The following is a 13,899-nucleotide window of genomic DNA, read 5'->3' on the forward strand; positions in this document are numbered from 1 at the left end:
TGTTGGTTCTCAGTTGTGAGTCACAACTCCTTGTCGAAACAGTATATCTCAGATACGCTACGGCAAGGTTTTGAAGTCGCGCGGTTTGGGTTCGACATGTTCGGTGCGAAGATGTTAAGAAAGATGCTCCGTTCACGTAGGGTCCGTGCGTGGTGGTCCTTGCCTTTGTGGCTCCATAGTTTGGTATTTCAGGCGCGATGAGGCGAGCCCCACAGCTCCTACGTCGTCTATTTGCCGCCGCTGCTGCATTGCTGGTCCCCTCCGCCTTCTTTTGGGGTACGAGTGGAAGGGACGGCCTGTGTATTGACTGGTTAGAACTATTACTTCTGTTCATCGAGCATCACCACATAAAACACAACTCTCATGCCATTTACACCACTACCTTCTATTTACACTTCTTAGCGGATAGCTGCATCTGCTGGCTCGTTTTGACTTGCTCGAGAATCGGAAAAGTCTTATACTTCCTTTTCTTGACGTATTCTCTGACCTGTTGATCACGCCGCGAATGTTTTTTATATTTCTGTTCTTAGCAACTTCTTCGAAGAACGAAGGGCCCGCCGCTGTGCACACGTCCACCAAGCAGGAAGTAGTTACTAAGAATGGCAAGAAGGTCAATCACTGAACCCTTGTGCCCGAATTCAGACTGTTTTGCTACAGATACTCAGGACTACGACAACCACAGAGCACGTCGATGGCACAACGTCCACGCAGACGAAGGAAGAGTTGATTAGATGAATTCCCTTTCTGACGTATGGACGATTACAGACCATTCTGTACCATAAACTCTAAACTACGAGTTTCGATGTTCAAGAATCATTTTTTTTGTGCTCGATTGATGCAAACAGCTTAATGGAAGGCTCTATACTATAGAGTCTCTAGGCGTATGGGGATGCCTTACATGTATGGCATCTGCTGATTAAATCAGCCTGATGTTCAAGGTCTCGACAGTGCTTAGTCCGAGGAGTAAGTGAGCATAGGATGTGGGAGTCAGTCATTGCTGATCCAGCCCATGACGTGGGTTCTTACATTGTGAAAACCACGCGGAGAAGCAGAATCCCGAAAAATGGATCCTAAAGAACAGAGATCGACTTTCGACCTTAGCGCTCCTCGTCGTGGTCATAAATGACCAACCTTGTGCAGTCATTGTGAGTTGGATCCTCCAACTCGGAGATATCTTCTCATGTCAACGCATTGACGCGACTATACAACGCACACTTGCGTCACTTGGTTAGAGAACTTCTCTAAGGGAAGTGAGATGGCAGCTCTAGGTCATCATCGTCGAGGTGATTTACCTCGGATGAACCAACCGGAGGAGATTCGCGTGTTGTTGACGTACCAGAACAACACGAGCAACTATTACTCATGGTAAATGTTACCTTGCCTGAGTGCCTAGCAATCCACAGAAGTGATCGCCATGCCCAGGTAGTCGAGACGTCTATTTAGAGTGTTTTTCGCAATTATCAGCAAGCCTTGTCACCCTTGTCATCAACACCCGGTGTTGAACACCGGTAACCGATGACTCCGACAGACTTGAGTATAGGTAGGCGACCTAAGGTCGCCTGTGGAACTAGCGTCAAGAAAATATTTGTGCCGCTTCACGATGAAGCCTCCACCTATGTAACCAACCGTCCGTCTAGAGCAGTGCTAGCATCCGCTCGTGGAGGTTCATCTACCAGCTGACTCGGTCCGCGAAAGTCAGCTCAGTGGGTTTTCAAGGATTTTGGAGAAGCGAAAATAGTAGCCGTTCCGAACTGATGCCAAATAATCCTTGCACGTTTCAAGGGCTTCGTGGTGAACATCGTGGACGAATAAGCGCACTAAGTCCTACTTTACTATGTATTCTCCTCATGATAGTCGCCCTTGCGTCTGTTCATGGTTGGATCCAACAGATTCCATCTATCATGGATAACAATGTTAAATAAAATAGAATAAGACACCTTATCACGTAGTTCGCATCTATATCCATCTTCGTCCACAGCGCCGCTGTGACAGCGGAGACATTCTGAGCAGCTCAGAATGTCTGAGGCTTTCAACTTGAAAGCCTGGCATTCAATCGCGCAGCCGGATTCGGATCGTCGAATACGTTGCGCGACCCGGCAGCTCGCGTGCGCCACAGGGCAAGATCCAAAACGACTAGATTTCTGAAACGGCTACTATTGAACTACTGCTTTTACTGTATTAACGAAAAACTATTGAACTACTTTTTCTACGTGGTTATAACTAGAGTTCTCGGAACTACTCGTTCTAGTTGGTTCTGTTAAAACTACTAGTTCTCGTCTACATTAGACTTAGTGATTAAAACTGGTTTGACTACTACTAGTCCTTGAGCCACTATATAAGGACCATCGATGACTATTGCTCAAGCTATTAACGCTCGCTTTTGCGTTGGACCAGTTGGTATTGGCCAACGACAACGGTGGCATTGTAACTTACAATTTTTAAGGCTTAGTCGTCTAGCGTTCTGCTGACTACTTAGCTTTACTCACTTTTCCTGCAACTACTACCACTACCTAGCAGATGTATCCCATGAGCCTAACAAAAAACTGAGAAGTTCGTGATTTGCGCCTAATGAACTGGCTGAATTTGCTCCAGCGTAGCATGTTTGATAAGGAAAAGTATGAGTGCACCGATGCAAGCAGCCTCCTTGTGTCTCGTGTTGAAAGTAATGTTTGATACTAAATCAATATTACGAATAGCGATTACACAATAGCTACGATCGCAACTCCAACACATCGGCATTAATGAGACATGGTGTTTTCCGAAACCCGTACATTATACGTCATTGCATCACACACAGGCTATGGTTTAGACAATGGAGTAGGGGATCAGCGATGATGCAGAGACTGAGGGGTTTAGTTGGCCCGATTTATCTCACCTGAGGGCATGTAACGCAACATTTTGCAGATCTTGCCTATTTTGCGCAAGTTGCAGTGCTCATTGGATACTTGAATAATCGATCATTGAAATACAAACAGATGACAGACTCAACAGTGTTGAGTCAACACACTCAACCAATGAAACTCGGTTTCTCATATGGGCGAATATACCCCGTAACTTTGTCGCTAAGGTTACTTCTTGCCCGTCAGTAGTCGGACGAAACTCTCGGGGCTAGGAGCATGCGAGGACCTGACATTGATAAATATGTACTTAGAGAGTGAGAATCTGCTTACACCATCGTAATTGTAGCTCCTGTCCGTGAAGTCCTGCCTGTTCTTCTGCAGTTGTCTGGACATGATAACGTCGCATAGCCAGCATGTCGGCTACCCTAGCCCCAGTAGCACAGCATAACCGAATAATAACAGCAATCTGGATCCCCTAAAAGACGTTATTGAGTTAAGTACCAACCTTGCAGAGTATTTTATAAGGATTAAAAAAACTCCTTTTAAAGGCGCAGAACCAATTAGAAATTTCTGTGAGCTCCGTGTGGAATTCAAAAACTTAGGTATATTCCGCTACTCTAATACTTATTGTAAACACGACAGGAAGATCGTATACTCTACAACCTTGAGACTTACTTCTATTCATACATCGGACCGAGGCTCGATTGGATCGAGATATCGAAAATCGATCGATTGTTCGGTGCTAATCAATCGAGGATGCTGCGGCGGGCAGACGAATCGATTCGATTCGAGGAATCGATCCACCTCGAAACTCGAAATTCATTGAAATGCTCTTCTACGTCAGCATTGAGGGTTACTTATAGGGTCTACAGCACCTGTCATATTATTGCAACAATTCAGGATGCCTTTAGCAAAGCACTTCCACGAGAAGAAAAAGTAAGGGTCGAGGCTAGACCGCTCAGTTGATAGCCACAGGCACTGGGAGGCTGTCTGATTATCTGACTCGGATAGACTCCATCAGCGAGATACTGAATATCCGCGCACGACCTTGCTGTTCGCCCGAGGCGAATCGCTTTGCTGTGGCACGCTGCCAATTGCGGCGACAGCCAGATATTCTGCAGATGCCGATTCCCCGGGTCGGAAGGATGGTATTCCCCGGGTTCGGTCAGATTGCGCGTTTGCCTCGAGCCTCGACGAACCCTCGAGATTGTTCTTCGGTAATTCAGAAGAAGATTATCCAAATACTATTTCTGAGCATAATCCACACCGCAAATTCAATATCCCTAGTAGCGGCTACTAAGTAGCCTAATAACTCTAATAGTTATCGCATATAGCATAGGTTCAAAAATCCGGATTCTTCGCCCCGCCCCTAAATTACTCAATCCGCCCCTAAATATGCCACATGCGTTCTAAAGTTGGATGAGTCATCCGCTATCGTTACAGCTTCTCTGAGACTGACATACATGGCACAGTTTCTGTCTCAGTGACCCATACCAGTGTGCTTAGCTAATAAATGTAGTTACGTGGTGGAGTTCAGTACGCTCAGTACGTGTTCAGGGCGGCCATTGGCCGCCGGCCAAGATCAGTAGATAGCACGGCTCAACACAACGATGCGAAACTAGATTGATCATTGCGTCGGCCAAGGTTTCGAAACGTTCAAGCCAGTGGCTGGTCAAGTTCGAACATGTATCTTTCAGACGGCCAGGGTCAAGCGTGATGCACATGAGTTTTCCTCAAGATGTCATGGCAGTCAACAAAGCCACGTGACATGCTTGCAGTGAAGCTTCAGGGACGCTCGGGTAGCTTGAAAAGTTAGGGGCCGGTACGAGTCATTTAGGGGCGGATTGGGCAATTTAGGGGCGGATTGAGTACCTTAGGGGCGACGAATCTAGGGGCGCGGATGAGCAGGTGCCGGGTTTCAGTGGTTCCATTGTGCGCAACTTTTCGAAATAGAAAATACATAAAAATGCCGGAGCCTTGGATCGAACCGGCGCCCCTAAATCGAAAGAATCGATTCGAGATCGATTCTCGGTTACCGGTATCGATATTGGACCAATCGATTGTATAACCTCTGGGACCGAATCGATTCGAGATCGAGCCTCGAAACTCGAAAAGTTCAGAAGTATGCTTCTATTGTCTTGGGAAGAACCCGAATCACCCGGGTCTCGTCACAGGGCCACATGGGTCTCGTGTGTGCCCCTTCGCCTTGGGTTGGCTCTTTGAACCAGTTCCGCAAGACATCCTTCGTGACGGTTATTACCTGCAGGTTGGAACTAAGGGGTGCCGAAGAAAAGATACCCGGAGACGGCCTACTTCTGCTCGTCCTGATTGATCCTCCCCGATAAACTCAGGATCTTCCAAGTCTGCTGTGTTCCGATATGGGCACCAATCAGGCCGCTCGGCATGAGCCAACCGGATCAATCTCGGAAGTTCGTCTTGGACCAGTGTTCTCCCTCTGACCTTGGCTCCATAATTATCTTGGTCATTGAGACTAGAAAGGAAAGCACTACAAGAAATAAGATCGCTTAGCTTACGTCGGGCCAACTACTCTCCACTTCATGTAAGCGGCCAAGTATTCTCTTCGCAACAGAGGAGGAAACTGAAGAGATGCTATGAAACCCGAAACCCGCACCCGAACATCGATCTTACATTGTTTCTGTCAAAATAATGATCGAGCCACCAGTTCAATCTCACAATGGCTGGTCCGCAACGTTCTCGGCGTCTTGCTGTTATTCTTCCCGAAGCTCCACCGCCCTCGAAACCTTGTGGAGGAAGCAAACGCGGCTCCACCCCTCGCAAAAAATCATTGGCTTGCTGTGCCATTCGGGTTTCGAATAAGTACTAGGTATAACTAGGTGGGAAAATCCGCCGGCGTTTACGCAACACGGCGCCACGTCTCTGGTAGATGTGCTTTCACGTGTCCTCACGTGTACAGTCACACAAAGCCAAATCGCTTCGGGCGCGCCATTTATTTGGGAGAGCGCTAATTACATTTTTTTCGTGACATCTGCACTTCAACGCGCTTTGCATGTCATCGAACCTCCAATTGAGGCGCTAAAATTTCCTGGGAGGCCAGAACCCCTTCCGCTCCGATTTCCCAACCGATCGAAAACTCGACTGCGCCCGGCTACCCAGCCTTCGCCGGGCTTGGACACTGCAAAGGACCAGTGGAGCGGATTCCGCTCAGCGAAAGCTCGAATACCCCGATGAAGGATGTCCTTCAGGTTGCTCCAGATCTCCTGTACCTGACCAATACGAGCTTTCAGTGTACGAAGCTAAGACTGAAATGATGAACCTGAGAGACCCACCTCCCGGAACTGCGCGCAAGTGCTCTGAGCGCCACTCTGGTCAGGATGGCAATCCATAACTGAGAATGATTCATTCTCCTAACTGATTCAGAATGAACAGACCAGTAATGTATCAGGTCATGTTCATGCAATCTATATCCGACATAAATGGAGAGGCAAAACCGGGACTATCTAACGGCCCCATTTTGATTAGCGACGTATTTTAAGTATATTCAACTATGGTTCTTGAGATTGACGGATCAATTGACCAACTTTCGAAATACGAGAAGCGGGCGCATCTGCACTGCCGAACTTGGACGCGAGACCCGAACTCGGAGAGACTGGCAGTGTAGATGGGCAGCGTAACGTTTTCTTACGGTTTACGTTACAGCGTGCGTAACGTAAGCAGTTTATGGTTACGGAAAGGCCTTACGACTTTACGGTTGGTGCTGAACTGCTTTTTTAAAATTGTGGCGGAAAGATTCGCTGTAATACAATCCACGATAGCTCAAACGGTTGTTAAACTCATTTCTTGTGGCTCGAATTCAACCGAGCCGCTGAGAGAGTAGCCTTTGGTTTCGCATTTGCCACTCGTCTCCTTTGCAAATTCCGTCCGTCTTACTCCCAGGCTGGTCCGGAACTGCCGAGCCGGCTTCGTCTACCGATGGGCATTCACATGAAATAGATTTAGGCGACTTGAATTATCAATCCTCGTTTTGTCCTCTGCATCTCCGCAAGACCCGTTACGGCGCCGAAATTTTACGGCACGGGGCTTGAAGCGTAACCGTAAAATTGAGCCGTAACGGCCCGTAACGTAATTCTGCCCATCTATAACTGGCAGAAGTGGTGAAAAGGGTGTCATTTTTTGTCAGAACGGCTGCGCAAGTTTTCCCTCTTCGTGGTGGCACTGCCACCGTGGCAGTACTCCAGTGTCGGGGCAGGACTACACTACAAGGCGACCGGACATGCTGTCTATCGGAACATTGCTGTATATCTTGCTATATAGACGTACGGCCTTCTTAATAGTATACTTGTAGTGGATAGAAGTAGTAGGTTTACGAATACAACTTACATAGCTAAAACCTTATATGTACGTGATCTAGCGTCACGTTAAAATGACACAGCTAACACAAAATTCGAAGACAGATAATTATAAAGCAGGGACAATCTCTACAGATCCTTGGGCTGATGTAATTATCCGCTAGGATCCTGAAGATCCTGGTGATTCCTCTTTTTGTCTGCGCGTCAGAGCTGGTATCACCACCGTCTCCAACACAGTGTAGCAGCTCTTCTTTAGCCTTTTCGTGTAGAGTTATCCGGAATCCTTACGATCACTTGACGATCCCCCCATCACAACAGCCCCACGGAATTGATCTTCCTACTATTGCGGGAGCAACTCCGAGTAGTTTTGGGGTATGTCTTGTTACAAGACTCCGAGCAGAAGTTGACAATACAAGACTTTTGTATTGTCAACTTCTGCTCGTCGTCGTCGCCCGTGTGTCCCCGTTATCTTATCCCATCGCGGCACTATCCATGCAGATACCGATGTGATGTCGGAAGTACGACTTCAGTAACTGAAGTTCAGTTTGGAAGTCTTCCCCAGTCGTGAGGTGAATGAGTGCAAAACAACAATCTCAGTCTCGATCTGAGCAATTCTAGTAACTGTCGCCGGAACCGCAGCCGAACCATGGATTCCAGGAAGAAGGGTGGGCAGACTCTGCTCTTCGTTCGATCTTGCGCCGTAGGGACGGGTGTATCCCAAGCCGTACAGTTCAAATTCGGCACTTTTCAACTCGGGCAATCGGTGAATGCGTTTCATGATTTTCGGGCAGTTCAATTCCGGACAGTTGAAACTGGGGCAGAAACCGGCGACGAAGCCGTACCAATCCGGACAGTGGAAACTGGTGCATTGGATTCCTCGCTCACCCTTCGGGCAGTGCCAACTGAGGCAGTTCAAAGCGGTCCACTCGACCAACTCAAGGACTGGGTATAGTTAAACGAAACTTCACAAGTATCATCACGATATCATTGCCACACTTTTGTGTGTTCTCGTCAACAAAAAGACTTCACACGTTCGTCATTTATTCAATGCTCAGTCATAGATATCGTTCACGGTGATGAACACTTCATCAGAGGATAGGGTGGAAGCTTGTTGATTCTCAGGCTGAGCTACCTTATCAGGGGACTTGCTCCTTTCAAGAGTAGCGCTACAGCTCCGGAGATACTGTATATATTTCTCATCCACTAATCTGATGGGCGTCGCAGCCCAACACTTGCCGCCGTACTCCGGGAACGTCGCAGCATATGCTCTCTCCAAGGTACCCTCAGTGTTCTTTCTATTGGTGGTGACTTTACGAGAGCATCGCCTTGCTCTATTCTGGAGAACATCCTAGCGATGTTCGCTAGGATGTTCGCTAAGCGAACTCGTCGAACTCGTCCACTATGATATGTAAAATATAATAGAAAGTAGGAGTCGAAGTAACACACAGAGAATTTAATGTGTGGTGGAATGCCTCGCAAAGGTTACAGAGATTACGATAGAGAGCTGCTGCCCAGTGGTACAAGCAAGGACTTATGATGGTCTGTGGCATTAGAGCTTGTATGGCTCGAATCATGCCACTTTCGAAATCAAGAATCACGTGTTCAATGTTGAGGCCATCTCCGAAGAGATCACGGCATTTCTCATCAAGTAAATACCAAAAATCCACATAAATTTGCTTAGTTTTCGCTTGTAAAAAACACAGAATAACGGGCGAACCATAATTGCTCTTCTTCACATGAATCCCATACAATTGGCGGAACAAACTGGAGGAACATTTGAACGTGCCATCACAGTAGATTTCGACTCCACCCAAAGTGAGAAGTTTCAGATTCTCACGAGTGCCGAGACAAATGAATCTATTTCCCCGAAAGACAGTGTCGAACAGTAGTACTAGTGACGAGGGCTTAAGCGCCATGTAACGGTCGTAGAAGTTGATCAGGGACAAGACAAGAACAAAGTACAAAATTTAGTATGGCTTTTTGACGTAATGGTCAGACATGCTGATTAACATCCTGGAGGTCGTGAGTTCGATCCCTCGCAGGACTAATGCGAGTCACCAATTTGCAGGGCGCGCGCGAAGCGCGCGCGATTTCTTTCACTATTCTCGCGAGTGATTCGCGAAACTATAGTGAAAAAAATCGGGTGGATGAGTTAACACTGCATGAGTTTGCACTGTATGGGATTAAAGTGCACGAGAGTTTTCCGTTACATTGTACGACTTTGGAATTGTCTGAGAAAACTCGCCTAATAGTGTCTGGGATTATATTGCCCGAAAGACGGTGTCCGAGCCGGGAATTGTACGAAAAAAAGTGCCCGAGTTGAAAAGTGCCGAATTTGAACTGTACGGCTTGGGATACTACCGTAGGGACGCGCGCGGTTTCGATTGCATTAGGGACCGCGTAGTCCGAACTTAATCATTACGAGGCTGATATCTATCGCACGAAGCATGTCCCTGTGCAGCTTTGTGACAGTATCATTGCTTTTAGCGCATCGTATTGTCTATCAACAATTCAGATCAACTCGGTGTGTTTTGTCTCACAACTTACTTTAACTGTTCTTGTTCGCAAATCATTCCCCTTGCGAGGTCGCGTTTTCGCAATGCTTTCGTCATGGTGAATAGTGTCCTTCACATGGGTCATGTCTAGGCATTGCGATTGGCTCTTCGGAGTAGTCGACCCGAGTCAGCGTTTTCTTGGGGATATTTTACGCATAATTTCGATTGTCTTTTCAGTAGTTTATTGTTTCAATAAGTTGATATGTTATCCGTCGCTGGTCATCGCTTCGCGAGTTTGGCTACCACGCCAGTCCTCCGTATGGGCTTGGCTCGTTGCTTCTCGTCAGTCACTGGACCGTTCCAGTGCCCACCTCTGCCGTATGTGAAGAACGCATTGGAGCCTCATATGTCTGCTGAGACTTTGACATACCATCATGGTGAGCTGTTGATTTATGGTTGGAATTTTACGCGGTCATTTTCTCTGTTTTCAGATAAGCATCATCAAACTTATGTTGACACTTTGAATAGCATCGCTGCTGAGAACTCTACCATCGCCAGCAAGACCCTGGAGCAAATTATCAAGACCGAGACTGGCAAGCCTTTTAACCAGGCTGCTCAGGTGAGTCTATTTGTAATCCCGTTGTGCTTCGTCTTATGTTCATTTTAGGTTTATAACCATACATTCTTCTTCAACAACTTGGCGCCCAATGGCGGTGGAGAGCCGACTGGCAAGATTGCCGAGCTCATCACTCGCGACTTTGGAAGTTTCGAGAAGTTCAAGGAGGAGTTCAGCGCTGCTGCCGTCGGACACTTCGGCAGTGGTTGGGTGTGGCTCATTGCTGATGACGGCAAACTGAAGATTGTAAGAAGCGGGTCAATTTTGGTGGCTTGCACATCCTGATCGTCGACATCAGTCTAGTTTGTCATCTTTCTCATCGTGTTAAGGTCCAAGGTCACGATGCTGGCAACCCGATAAGGGAGAGTAAGACTCCTCTTATGAACATCGATGTATGGGAGCATGCCTACTACATTGACTACAGAAACGCTAGAGCACAGTACGATTATGGCCTTTGGATAAGATCCTTTCAACTGTTTTGTTCAGGTATGTGAAGAACTACTGGAATCTGGTCAACTGGGACTTCGTCAATGACAATGTTGCCAAGGCTGGTCTTTAAACGGCTGCTGGATCCTGTGATTCAGCGTAAAAAATGTGCTGTGATGGTTGGATTCGTGATATGTTCATGCACTGGCATCTATAAGGCCACCTTCTCCTTCTACTGTGAAAGGACTGAGATATAATACTATTGCTGGTTGTCTGTTCCAGTGATTTCAGCAAAGTTCCCTTTGTAATGGTAACCGTGTCTGAGTTGTGATTCAATTGGGGAGAACGCTTCTTTTCTATTGCATTGGTTAGGAACATTATCATGAATTACTCATCATGTTGCATATTGAAATGTAGTTGAATAAATGGTTTGTCAGGGACGTTCGACATGTTTCAAGTGATTTGCTTCCACTTGTCAAAGCCTTGCACTGACGTTGGTCGGGGTTACGTCAGTCGAACTTTCTAAGTAGTCGTTGTAAGATTTCCCACTGTGTAAGTTGAGTTTTCAAAGTTCCTGATAGATGAGATTTTCTTGTTTGTGATGTGCGTCATGCCTGTCAACGGGATACGAGTTGTTCCCATGTGCAAAGGAGTTGAGCTGTGCAGGCTCAGCCAGCAAGCCTCACTTACAGATTTTCCGCCGTTAAAGGACAATTTGTGTGCTATCGTTCTCAGCATCTGACTGGACTGTTGTCTCCATTCGCCCGAATGTCGTAGTGCATTCATTTAGGTAACCACAATTCTGGTTCATGACGACAACATCGGTCAGGTCTCATCCAACACTGTGAACTGAATTTGCTCGAATGTCCCATTTCAGTGTGTGTTGCCTAGCAGCATAGCTGTTCTTCAGTGTCGTCGGCGCAGGAGACTGGATTGTGCACTGGACCAGTTGTGATGTCTTCTTTGTGTCTCATTCCGTCAGGAATATTAAAGCGTGGCATCTTCCAATTCGTTCATTACTCTATGTAGCATGCGAGGTTTATGAATTTGGTTCTAGTCATTGTTGTTGAGTAAGCCGTTTAAAACTATGTCTGCTGGACCTCATGTTCTCCCCCCTCTCCCTTGGGCTGAAGATGCCTTGGAGCCCCACATGTCTGCTGAGACTATTCAGTACCACTATGGTACATAATGCTCTCTTCTGATTGCTTAGTATTCGACTATCGTTTAGGCAAGCATCATGCTACTTATGTCGCTAATCTCAACAAGATCTGCGATGAGGATGGTGAAGTTGCTAAGATGTCCATGGAGGAAATTATCAAGACTAAGAGTGGTGGAGTGTTCAACCAGGCTGCTCAGGTGGGGGACATTTGTGTCGTGTGATTTTCACTTGCTTCATTGTCAGGCATGGAACCACACTTTCTTCTGGAACAGTCTATCTCCCAATGGCGGTAACGCTCCCACTGGGAAGATAGCTGATCTTATCAACAGAGATTTCGGCAGCTTCGAGGAGTTTAAGAAGCAGTTCACCGCTGCTGCTGTTGGTCACTTCGGCAGTGGTTGGGCATGGCTTGTTGCTGATAATGGCAAACTTAAAGTTGTAAGTTGGCTTTTCAGTTCATCATTGGCGTATTACTCCGAATTCCGTTTAGTATCTTCTTGTTCTTTTCATCTCGCGTTACGGCCATTGGTGCCCTTTTGCCGGCAAAAGAGTTGCAGACAGAAAACTCGATGGTATATTCTCGAGGATCCTTCTCGTTGTCCGATCTCTTATGATTTTTATTACTATCATCTGGCGCTCCTTTGTGTTCATACCGTCGCTGGTATTGTGGTATCGGGATTTGCGAGTGGTCAGGTTCAAGGTCATGATGCTGGTTGTCCTCTGAGGGATGGTCAAACCCCAATTATCAACTGTGATGTATGGGAGCATGCATACTACATTGACTACAGGAACGCTAGACCGAAGTAGTTGGTTGTAGATTCTGATGGTCGATTGGTGATGGTTTTACATTCAGATACGTCGAGCACTTCTGGCAGATCATCAACTGGGACTTTGCCAACAAGAATGTCACCGCGGCCGGCATGTAAAGAGTCTTTAGTTGAGACGAGTGCTTCGGAGGAGCATATTACGCCTCCTGTTATTTCTCATTCTACTCGTGTGAGTAGTTCCAGTAAATGATGGAGCAATCTGGTAGAGGGTTATTTATTATCAAATCATGTTTGTTGCGTTGCTGCTAACAACTTGCTAATCCATCATGCGTATTATTGAAAACGTGTAGACCAATCAGTCTGGGAGAGAACCAAGTGTATCAATTGGTTGGTTTCCTGAAGAATGTGGCGATTCGTCTCATTGCCGCTTTCTGTCATATTAATGTAATCTTTACATGTTGTTAATTCGGATTAAGTACATTGGACTGTAAAAGCTAAATCGTTAATATGTATAATACCAACACCGTTCATAGTGTAGGTAACAGCCGATGCACCAGCATTCAGAGTGCTTTTCATAAGGTTGAAAGCGCCCGTGCCCTCAGAGCCTTAATATATATTCCAACACTTGAAACTAGGATAAGGTTTGGTCTCCTCGACAGAGGAGGTGTTTTCAGATGCCGGCATCTCAGCAAGGGATGATTCTCCACCGGTCTGCTTGACCATCTCTGAGCCCAAGGAAAATTGCGAAGGCTGAAGGAGAAAATGTCTGCCATGCGAGGTCACTGGAGCACTAAATCAGATTGACTAGCATGTGATCGTCCTTCAAACCTAATCAAGGCACACTGGTCACACAGAAGCGACGTCACAGTGCTCGTGTCCCAAGAGGAATGGCAAAATGCAAGTCGGAAAAAAGCCGCTACCCCAAGGAGCTATACGTGACTCTGCTGAACGGATCACCAAAACACTCCGAATTATACAACTAAACAGCTGAACACAACTCTTGCTAACTGGTGTGTCCAATGACATAAACCAAAAAATCAACGGAAACTCAACTGGTGCGATCGATCCTCTTCGCCAACAGAAACTAAAAACTCGAAACCCACCGTTTTGCTCTATCAAAGATAGATGGGGTAAAATTTGGGAACAATTTCCCCAAACGATTATCGTAAACGATGAATCGGTTCAATCTACCAGAAGAACAAGACAAAGTCGATGCCGTTGAGTACGTCTTTATTTCTTGCATTAGAGAGTGCGCTGTCTATAGAACT

At 46.5% G+C, this 13,899-nt stretch overlaps 4 protein-coding genes across 4 annotated transcripts in view; 3 read left to right on the forward strand and 1 right to left on the reverse strand.

The window, feature by feature from the left end:
- Pmar_PMAR016904 (conserved hypothetical protein) overlaps nucleotides 1-622 on the forward strand; it is a gene marked incomplete at both ends in the record, with an annotated part of 1,696 nt that extends 1,074 nt beyond the window's left edge. The window contains 3 exons of the mRNA XM_002765898.1: nucleotides 53-136; nucleotides 193-276; nucleotides 531-622. Of these exons, the coding sequence (XP_002765944.1) occupies nucleotides 53-136; nucleotides 193-276; nucleotides 531-622 (260 nt within the window). The remainder of the gene's footprint in view (nucleotides 1-52; nucleotides 137-192; nucleotides 277-530) is intronic.
- A 9,303-nt stretch (nucleotides 623-9,925) lies between these two features.
- Pmar_PMAR016905 (iron-dependent superoxide dismutase, putative) lies at nucleotides 9,926-10,838 on the forward strand (the record flags this gene model as incomplete). The annotated part of the gene is made up of 5 exons (XM_002765899.1): nucleotides 9,926-10,100; nucleotides 10,155-10,282; nucleotides 10,331-10,525; nucleotides 10,609-10,718; nucleotides 10,766-10,838. 5 exons carry the CDS (start codon nucleotides 9,926-9,928, stop codon nucleotides 10,836-10,838), a joined length of 681 nt encoding a protein of 226 aa, XP_002765945.1.
- A 954-nt stretch (nucleotides 10,839-11,792) lies between these two features.
- Nucleotides 11,793-12,790, forward strand: Pmar_PMAR016906 (iron-dependent superoxide dismutase, putative; the record flags this gene model as incomplete). Its single annotated transcript, XM_002765900.1, has 5 exons — nucleotides 11,793-11,886; nucleotides 11,934-12,061; nucleotides 12,108-12,302; nucleotides 12,558-12,667; nucleotides 12,718-12,790. 5 exons carry the CDS (start codon nucleotides 11,793-11,795, stop codon nucleotides 12,788-12,790), a joined length of 600 nt encoding a protein of 199 aa, XP_002765946.1.
- Nucleotides 12,791-13,873: 1,083 nt separating this feature from the next.
- Pmar_PMAR016907 (10 transmembrane domain, possible aa transporter, putative) overlaps nucleotides 13,874-13,899 on the reverse strand; it is a gene marked incomplete at its 3' end in the record, with an annotated part of 2,066 nt that continues 2,040 nt past the window's right edge. The window contains exon 5 of the mRNA XM_002765901.1: nucleotides 13,874-13,899. This exon is cut by the window's right edge and continues 4 nt beyond it. Within this exon, the coding sequence (XP_002765947.1) occupies nucleotides 13,874-13,899 (26 nt within the window).

This window comes from Perkinsus marinus (assembly GCF_000006405.1).
Source record: "Perkinsus marinus ATCC 50983 genomic scaffold scf_1104296974312, whole genome shotgun sequence".
Taxonomy (NCBI): Eukaryota; Perkinsozoa; order Perkinsida; family Perkinsidae; genus Perkinsus; species Perkinsus marinus.